This window comes from Crocuta crocuta, unplaced genomic scaffold (assembly GCF_008692635.1).
Source record: "Crocuta crocuta isolate KB4526 unplaced genomic scaffold, BGI_CrCroc_1.0 scaffold271, whole genome shotgun sequence".
Classification (NCBI taxonomy): domain Eukaryota; kingdom Metazoa; phylum Chordata; class Mammalia; order Carnivora; family Hyaenidae; genus Crocuta; species Crocuta crocuta.
In genome coordinates, this window is record NW_027527824.1 from 5,015,853 (window position 1) to 5,024,120 (window position 8,268).

Consider the following 8,268-nt stretch of genomic DNA (forward strand, 5'->3'; position numbering starts at 1 on the left):
TAATTAGAACCAGTTGTGGTTGGGGATTATGCTGTGCTTGGTGCTGGGTGGGGGAAGGGAGACAGGCAGCGGGGCTGGAGAGAGAAATCAGAAACAAATGGCAGTGTAGTGGGGGCCGAGGGCTGGCAAAGTGCCCACCATGGCCTGGGCAGTGCCCTCTTGCGGTGGGGCATCTGGGAGAATGGGCCTGTGGAGACCCTGGGTGTAGGAGGACAGGGCCTCTGGGCATTCATTCTGACCCCTGCCTGCTCTGTCCTGCCCGGGCAGAGGTGGCACCCCGGAGTAAGCGGCGTTGCGTGCTGGAGCGGAAGCAGCCGTACAGTGGGGACGAATGGTGCTCAGGACCGGACAGCGAGGAGGACGACAAGCCCATTGGGGCCACCCACAGTGAGTGCCCATTGACCCCAGGATGCTGTGGGCCATTGTGCCCCCGGGGGATGGCTGCCCCAGGAAGCCTCCCTCTCCTCACCTAGGGCTTTAGAGGACTGACTCTGGCAAGGAGCAGGGGTCAGGGCTGTTTCCCATCCCACCTGTCACTCTGTCCCTCCCTGTGCTCTGACAGCTTACCCCCTGCCTTCCAGGTGCTCAGTGGCCCCCTCTTCCTAGGGACAGAGGTAGCGTGGGGTGGCTGCTCCTGGCCACACCAACTAGACCTTCTCCCATGAATTCCTGGCCTCTGCTGCCACCTACTGGTCAGTGGAGGGAGGGTGGTGAGGGTCCTGCTTCCCTGGGAGCCAGACAGTTGGCTCTGCTTACACTCTTGCTAAGCCTGGGTGTGAGTTGACGGTGGCTGTGTCTCTGGCACCCTTCCCCAACCTCTAATTGACTCCTGGCAAATGCCTAGAGTGCATCACCAGGACGAGGAGTGGGTGTGGGTGGATGCCCCTTTCTCTTGTTTTTTTATTGATTGGTGTGTATTTGGGTCTTGCTTGTGTAACGGGGAGAACCAGATGCTCTCCTGCCCTTGGGAAGCCCATACACGTGCATTTGGTGGGCTTCCTCAAAGCTTACACCTGTTCGAGGGGTGAAACAACTTAATACAGAAGAAATTAACCAGAGAATGTTAAGCTGTGAACTACTTGGGGGCTGGGACCCTAGAGAGAGGGAAGGAAAAAAATGTGCTGGCTACTTTGCTACTTTGTTTTAATGAATCCTTACAACAGCCCTGTGAAGTAGGTGTTCATAGAATGCCTATTGCAGAGGAGGAAACAGACCCGCAGTTGTTTGTGGAATGAACGGACCACGTCCCTGGAGGTGGTGCCTGGGATCAAATATGGAAGCCTCTGCACCTGGCTGGGACTTTAAGAGTCATCTGGTCCCAAGTGGCCCCCAGGCGGTCCAAGAGCCTCACTGAACCCATCAGGGATAGGTGGGGGTGGTCACTGCCTCCCTGGACCCTCAGCCTCCCATCACACGAGTTCACTTTTATAACATTAGACTGGCAGGATATAGAAACAGGGAAATACAAAGGAGAAACTGCTAACTTCCTGTATCCAACACTAAACAACCACTGGTACTGTTTCAGTTGTGCGGTCAGTAGATTCTCAAAGAGTTCTTAGTTTGGGGGCAGCGTGATGTAGAGGCGAGTCCACAGACTGCCGTCAGACCACTTTGGTTTATACTCTGGGTCTCCCATTTATTATTTGTGTAAATTTGAGAAAGAGCCTCAGTCGTTGCATCTATAAAAAAATATTTACCTCGTAGGATTGGTATGAAGAGTAAATAAATAGATCTACGTAACACTTAGAACACTGTTAGCTTTTGTTATTGTTATTATTGTACTAGAAAGTTCCTCACTGGAATAAAGCCCGCCTCCCTCCCCTGACTTGCACCTGGGAGGCCTAGTTCTGTATACTGAGTATGTACCTTCCTCTTCCCCAGGTCAGCCCTGCACATTGAGGTCAGCAATTAAGCCCCCGGGGCCCCCAAGCTTTTGGCTCTGTTGTTCTATGTAACATTTGTTTTTCTTTCTTTTTTCCATGTTTGTTTATGTATTTTGAGAGAGAGCATGGAGGAGCAGGTTAGGAGCAGAGAGAGAGAAAGTAAATCCCAAGCAGGCTCCACTGTCAGCACAGAGCCTGACACAGGGCTTGATCTCTCGAACCATGAGATCATGACCTGAGTCCAAATCAAGAGTCGGATGCTTAACCAACTGAGCCACCCAGGTGCCCCTAAAATTTGTTTTTCTCGGCATGGGGAAGGGTCTGCTGACTTACCTAGTACCATTAATGACCGTGTGTAGTTATTTTTTTTAGGCTAGGACTTAGAATCAACTTTATGACCATAGAACAAACTTCAGTCCATACTCAGGGCAGTCCATCTACGCTGGGAGTGCTTCCACCTGCCAGCCTTTCCTGTGTTTTCTGAGTGTTATTTTTCTAGTTCGTGACATAGTTCCTGTAAAAACAGACTTCTTTGACCTGCCCCTGTGCTGAGTGGGAGTTAGTATTTCCACTGTCTCAGTGAAATAGCTGAGGCTTAACGGGACGGACTTGTTCATAAGATCATAACATCTGTTAATGGTGGGTTTGCATGTAAAACCATTCATCGTTTGAATCATCAATCTGTACAGCCTTTTGGCCTCCCTGCCCCCCACTGTCAGAGCTCACGCGCACTTGCGCACGTGCGCGCGCACACACACATACACATATACACACCCCACCTGGGCTCAGAGAAAGGCTTTGCAGTCCCTGCCCGGGTTCAGACCTTGGCTCTGCACCAACGGGCTGTGTCCCCTTGGGTGAGCAATGTCGTCCTTCCAAAGTCGTTTCCTCCTCTCTAAAGTAGGGTATGTGACACCTTCTTCCCAGGGACGTTGTGGTTAGATGGAGTCACATCTGTAAGTATCCTGCAGAATACCAGGCCCACGGGGGTCTGTTTGTGCGGGTCACGTTTTCCTTCCCCCTCATCTCTGTATGCTCCCCACAGTTTACCCGTCTTGGTCAAAGACTGGTGTAGGGCAAGTAAGCGTAGAAACCAGACCCGCACTGCCAGAGTGTGACAACAAGTGGCCCCTGCCGGCACGAGCTGTAGAACAGTGAGCCCGTCTGTCCCTGGGCATCTCTGGGATGGGGTGGTGGGCAGTGCCAGCTGGCTCTCCTTTCTAAATCTGGGCTGCTTACCCTGTTTCTCTCCTCTCTCACGCAGACAGTAATGTAGCAGACCCAGCCATGGCGGCCCCACAGCTGGGTCCCGGCCAAGCCACCCAACTGCCCCTCAGCGAGAGCAGCGCTCCAGGACCCACCCACGGGCCCCCGCCGGGCCTCCGGCCTGATGCCCCTGGGGGCGGGGGTGGAGGTGTCCCCGGAAAGCCTCCCTCGCAGTACGTGTACGTCTTCACCACCCACCTGGCCAACACGTAAGTGCCTCGGGCGGGCCAAGCCTGCTCCCTCTCCCCAGCGCCCCGCAGCCCGGGGCCCTGAGTGTGTGTCTGCAGGGAGCCAGGCTTAGGTTGGGTTGGGGGAGGGCAAGGGCTCCCTCCCGCCCCGCTGTCTCTGAGCTCTCTGTGCCTCACCCTTCCGTGCAGGGCTGCTGAGGCGGTGCTCCAGGGCCGGGCCGACTCCATCCTTACCTACCACCAGCAGAACGTGCCCCGGGCCAAGCTGGACCAGGTGAGTGCGGCGCCTCTGTGAACAGTAGGAGGGGCCGGTGCATCCCCTTAGCTGTCTCACGCTCTGCCTCTGTCCTCCTGCAGGCCCCGAAAGTGCCACCTACCCCAGAACCGCTACCCTTAAGCACGCCGTCAGCAGGCACGCCGCAGCCCCAGCCGCTGCCGCCGCCGCCGCCCCCCGCCCCTGGCAGTGCACCGCCCGCTCTGCCTTCAGAGGGTCCCCCTGAGGACACCGGCCAGGACCTGACACCCAACTCGGTGGGAGCCGCCAGCACGGGCGGCGGCACCGGGGGCACCCACCCTAACACCCCTACAGCCGCCACCGCCAGCAACCCGCTGCCTCCCGGAGGAGACCCCGGCAGTGCCCCTGGCCCCGCCCTGCTGGGGGAGGCCGCCCCCTCGGGAAATGGGCAGCGGAGCCTGGTGGGCTCTGAAGGCCTGTCCAAGGAGCAGCTGGAACATCGGGAGCGCTCCCTCCAGACCCTTCGAGACATCGAGCGGCTGTTGCTCCGCAGCGGGGAGACCGAGCCCTTCCTCAAGGGGCCCCCAGGAGGAGCAGGGGAGGGGGGCCCACCAGCAGCAGCCCCTCCTGCCCCCCAGCAGCCCCCCGCGGCCCCTCCCGGTGGGCTGAAGAAGTACGAGGAGCCTTTACAGTCCATGATTTCACAGACGCAGAGCCTAGGGGGTCCCCCGCTGGAGCATGAAGTGCCTGGGCACCCCCCGGGCAGCGACATGGGGCAGCAAATGAACATGATGATGCAGAGGCTGGGTCAGGACAGCCTGACGCCCGAGCAGGTGGCCTGGCGCAAGCTGCAGGAGGAATACTATGAGGAGAAGCGGCGGAAGGAGGAGCAGATTGGGCTGCATGGGGGCCGCCCTTTGCAGGACATGATGGGCATGGGGGGCATGATGGTGAGGGGGCCACCGCCTCCCTACCACAGCAAGCCTGGGGACCAGTGGCCACCAGGAATGGGTGCCCAGCTGCGGGGGCCCATGGACGTCCAAGATCCCATGCAGCTCCGGGGCGGACCGCCCTTTCCCGGCCCCCGTTTCCCAGGCAACCAGATGCAACGGGTGCCTGGGTTTGGAGGCATGCAGGGTATGCCCATGGAGGTGCCCATGAATGCCATGCAGAGGCCTGTGAGGCCGGGTATGGGCTGGACCGAAGACTTGCCCCCCATGGGGGGGCCCAGCAATTTTGCCCAGAATGCTGTGCCCTACCCAGGTGGGCAGGGCGAAGCAGAGCGATTCATGACCCCTCGGGTTCGGGAGGAGCTCCTGCGGCACCAGCTGCTGGAGAAGCGGTCGATGGGTATGCAGCGCCCCCTGGGCATGGCAGGCAGCGCCATGGGGCAGGGCATGGAGATGGAGCGGATGATGCAGGCGCATCGGCAGATGGATCCAGCCATATTCCCTGGGCAGATGGCTGGTGGCGAGGGTCTGGCGGGCACCCCCATGGGCATGGAGTTTGGTGGAGGCCGGGGCCTCTTGAGTCCCCCCATGGGGCAGTCTGGGCTGAGAGAGGTGGACCCTCCCATGGGGCCAGGCAACCTCAACATGAACATGAATGTGAACATGAACATGAACATGAACTTGAATGTCCAGATGACCCCACAGCAGCAGATGCTGATGTCGCAGAAGATGCGGGGCCCGGGGGACATGATGGGGCCGCAGGGCCTCAGTCCCGAGGAGATGGCCCGGGTGCGGGCCCAGAACAGCAGTGGCATGATGGGTGGCCCGCAGAAGATGCTTATGCCCTCGCAGTTTCCCAACCAGGGCCAGCAGGGATTCTCTGGGGGCCAGGGGCCCTACCAAGCCATGCCCCAGGACATGGGCAATACTCAAGACATGTTCAGTCCTGACCAGAGCTCAATGCCCATGGCCAATGTGGGCACCACCCGGCTGAGCCACATGCCTCTGCCCCCTGCGTCCAATCCTCCTGGGTCAGTGCATGCGGCCTCCAGTCGGGGGCTGGGCAGACGGCCTTCAGACCTCACCATCAGTATTAATCAGATGGGCTCCCCAGGCATGGGGCACCTGAAGTCGCCCACCCTTAGCCAGGTGCACTCACCCCTAGTCACCTCACCCTCTGCCAACCTCAAATCACCCCAGACTCCCTCACAGATGGTGCCCTTGCCTTCAGCCAACCCACCAGGACCTCTCAAGTCACCCCAGGTCCTCAGCTCCTCTCTCAGTGTCCGTTCGCCCACTGGCTCGCCCAGCAGGCTCAAGTCTCCCTCCATGGCGGTGCCTTCTCCCGGCTGGGTTGCCTCGCCCAAGACAGCCATGCCCAGCCCTGGGGTCCCCCAGAACAAGCAGCCGCCTCTCAACATCAATTCTTCCACCACCCTGGGCAACATGGAACAGGGTAAGTCTGCCCACCCAAGCAAGGGAGCACTGGCCTCTGGCACTGGGCACCTCCCGGGGCGGGGGAGGGGATGGCTCTGCTTAGGGGGCAGACGTCACCAGCTGGGCGTGAGCTTCCGCAAGGGAGCGCCCGTGTTGATCTCCCGGGTGTTTCGGCGAGTTCCTACGTGGGCTCTCCCCACTGTCTGGGCCTCTGAGGCTGCAGGAATTGCTTGACGACGGGTGGGCTGTAGCGGGGATCCCCGTTAAGGTGTTGAGCAGAGCATCAGAACGGAAGTGTGCTTGGAGGAGTCAGGGAATTTGGGAGCTGGCCTTTCCTCACCCACAACGGGCGCAGCCGAATTTGTCTTGCCCTCCCAAGTCACTCCCGCTCTTTCTGTCTCCCCACTTCTGTAGGTGCCCTCCCGCCTAGCGGCCCCCGGAGCGGCTCCTCAGCACCTCCCGCCAACCCTCCCAGCGGCCTCATGAACCCCAGCCTGCCATTCACTTCCTCCCCAGACCCCACGCCTTCCCAGAACCCCCTGTCACTGATGATGTCCCAGATGTCCAAGTACGCCATGCCCAGCTCCACCCCGCTCTACCACAACGCCATCAAGACGATTGCCACCTCTGACGATGAGCTGCTGCCCGACCGACCCCTGCTCCCCCCTCCACCACCGCCGCAGGGCTCTGGGCCAGGTGCGGGGCGGGGAAGGGGCCACAGGGAGAAGGGCCGGAGTGGGCACCGGGCATGGGAGGAGATGCCGTGGCCAGCAGTCGCCCCTGTGGTTGTGCGGGCTATCATGTGCTTCTAGCGGGCCCTGGGAACGGGGGTGTGGTGTCCCGGGTCAGGTTCCCACTCGTCGTCATGTGGCAGAGCCACGCCCAGAGCACTCCAGCTGTCCCTCCAATGTCCAATGATGTGCCCATGGCAAACTGGACCAGAACTTGGGTCTCTTGGCTTCTAACTTAAATGCCTCAAGTCCATGCCCTTGCAGCCAGGACAGGCCCATGGTGGAGGCCGTTACCCGTCCTGGCATGAGCCTGGCTGGGGAGTGGGGAAGGACTGAGTTCTGTACCCTCCCACGGCCGGGGGCACACAGCTCCTGACCCCCTTTTCTCTCTCCCCACAGGGATCAGCAATAACCAGCCCAACCAGATGCACCTGAACTCGGCTGCTGCCCAGAGCCCCATGGGCATGAACCTGCCAGGCCAGCAGCCCCTGTCCCACGAGCCCCCGCCTACTATGTTGCCCTCCCCTACCCCTCTGGGGTCCAACATTCCATTGCACCCCAGTGCGCAGGGGACAGGAGGGCCCCCTCAAAACTCGATGATGCTGCCTCCGGGGGGCCCAGACTCCCTGAATGCCCCCTGCGGCCCTGTGCCCAGCTCCTCCCAGATGATGCCCTTCCCCCCTCGGCTGCAGCAGCCCCACGGTGCCATGGCCCCCAGTGGGGGTGGGGGCGGGGGGCCTGGCCTGCAGCAGCACTACCCTTCAGGCATGCCCCTGCCCCCAGAGGACCTGCCTAGCCAGCCGCCCGGCCCCATGCCCCCTCAGCAGCACCTGATGGGCAAAGGCATGGCTGGGCGCATGGGCGACGCCTACCCGCCGGGCGTGCTCCCTGGGGTGGCATCCGTGCTGAACGACCCCGAGCTGAGCGAGGTGATCCGGCCCACCCCGACGGGGATCCCTGAGTTCGACTTGTCGAGGATCATCCCCTCTGAGAAGCCAAGCAGCACCCTCCAGTACTTCCCCAAGAGCGAGAACCAGCCCCCCAAGGCCCAGCCCCCCAATCTGCATCTCATGAACCTGCAGAACATGATGGCGGAGCAGACCCCCTCACGGCCCCCCAACCTCCCGGGCCAGCAGGGCGTCCAGCGGGGGCTCAACATGTCCATGTGCCACCCCGGACAGATGTCCTTGCTGGGCAGGACAGGTGTGCCCCCACAGCAGGGCATGGTGCCCCACGGTCTGCACCAGGGGGTCATGTCGCCTCCACAAGGCCTCATGACCCAGCAGAATTTCATGCTGATGAAGCAACGGGGCGTGGGGGGCGAGGTCTACAGCCAGCCCCCCCACATGCTGTCCCCGCAGGGCTCCCTCATGGGCCCCCCGCCCCAGCAGAACCTCATGGTGTCCCACCCCCTGCGACAGCGCAGTGTGTCTCTGGACAGCCAGATGGGCTACCTCCCGGCGCCGGGCAGCATGGCCAATCTGCCCTTCTAGCAGTCCCTGCGCGGGCCGGAGCTGGGGCACTACCGCAAATTCGATAACCTTAAAGTTTCTTCCCCTCCAGTGTTGGGATGGACTG

The 8,268-nt window shown here is 60.8% G+C and overlaps 1 protein-coding gene across 4 annotated transcripts in view; it reads left to right on the forward strand.

Annotated features, from left to right (window-relative positions):
* The window catches only part of BCL9L (BCL9 like), a 44,219-nt gene extending 35,957 nt beyond the window's left edge, over positions 1-8,262 (forward strand). For all 4 annotated transcript variants that reach the window (XM_077777112.1, XM_077777103.1, XM_077777126.1 and 1 more), the window contains 6 exons: positions 268-387; positions 3,148-3,358; positions 3,527-3,611; positions 3,695-5,978; positions 6,374-6,655; positions 7,090-8,262. In XM_077777112.1, coding sequence (XP_077633238.1) covers positions 268-387; positions 3,148-3,358; positions 3,527-3,611; positions 3,695-5,978; positions 6,374-6,655; positions 7,090-8,183 — 4,076 coding nt within the window. In that variant the 3' untranslated portion in view covers positions 8,184-8,262. The remainder of the gene's footprint in view (positions 1-267; positions 388-3,147; positions 3,359-3,526; positions 3,612-3,694; positions 5,979-6,373; positions 6,656-7,089) is intronic.
* The last annotated feature ends 6 nt before the right edge of the window (positions 8,263-8,268 follow it).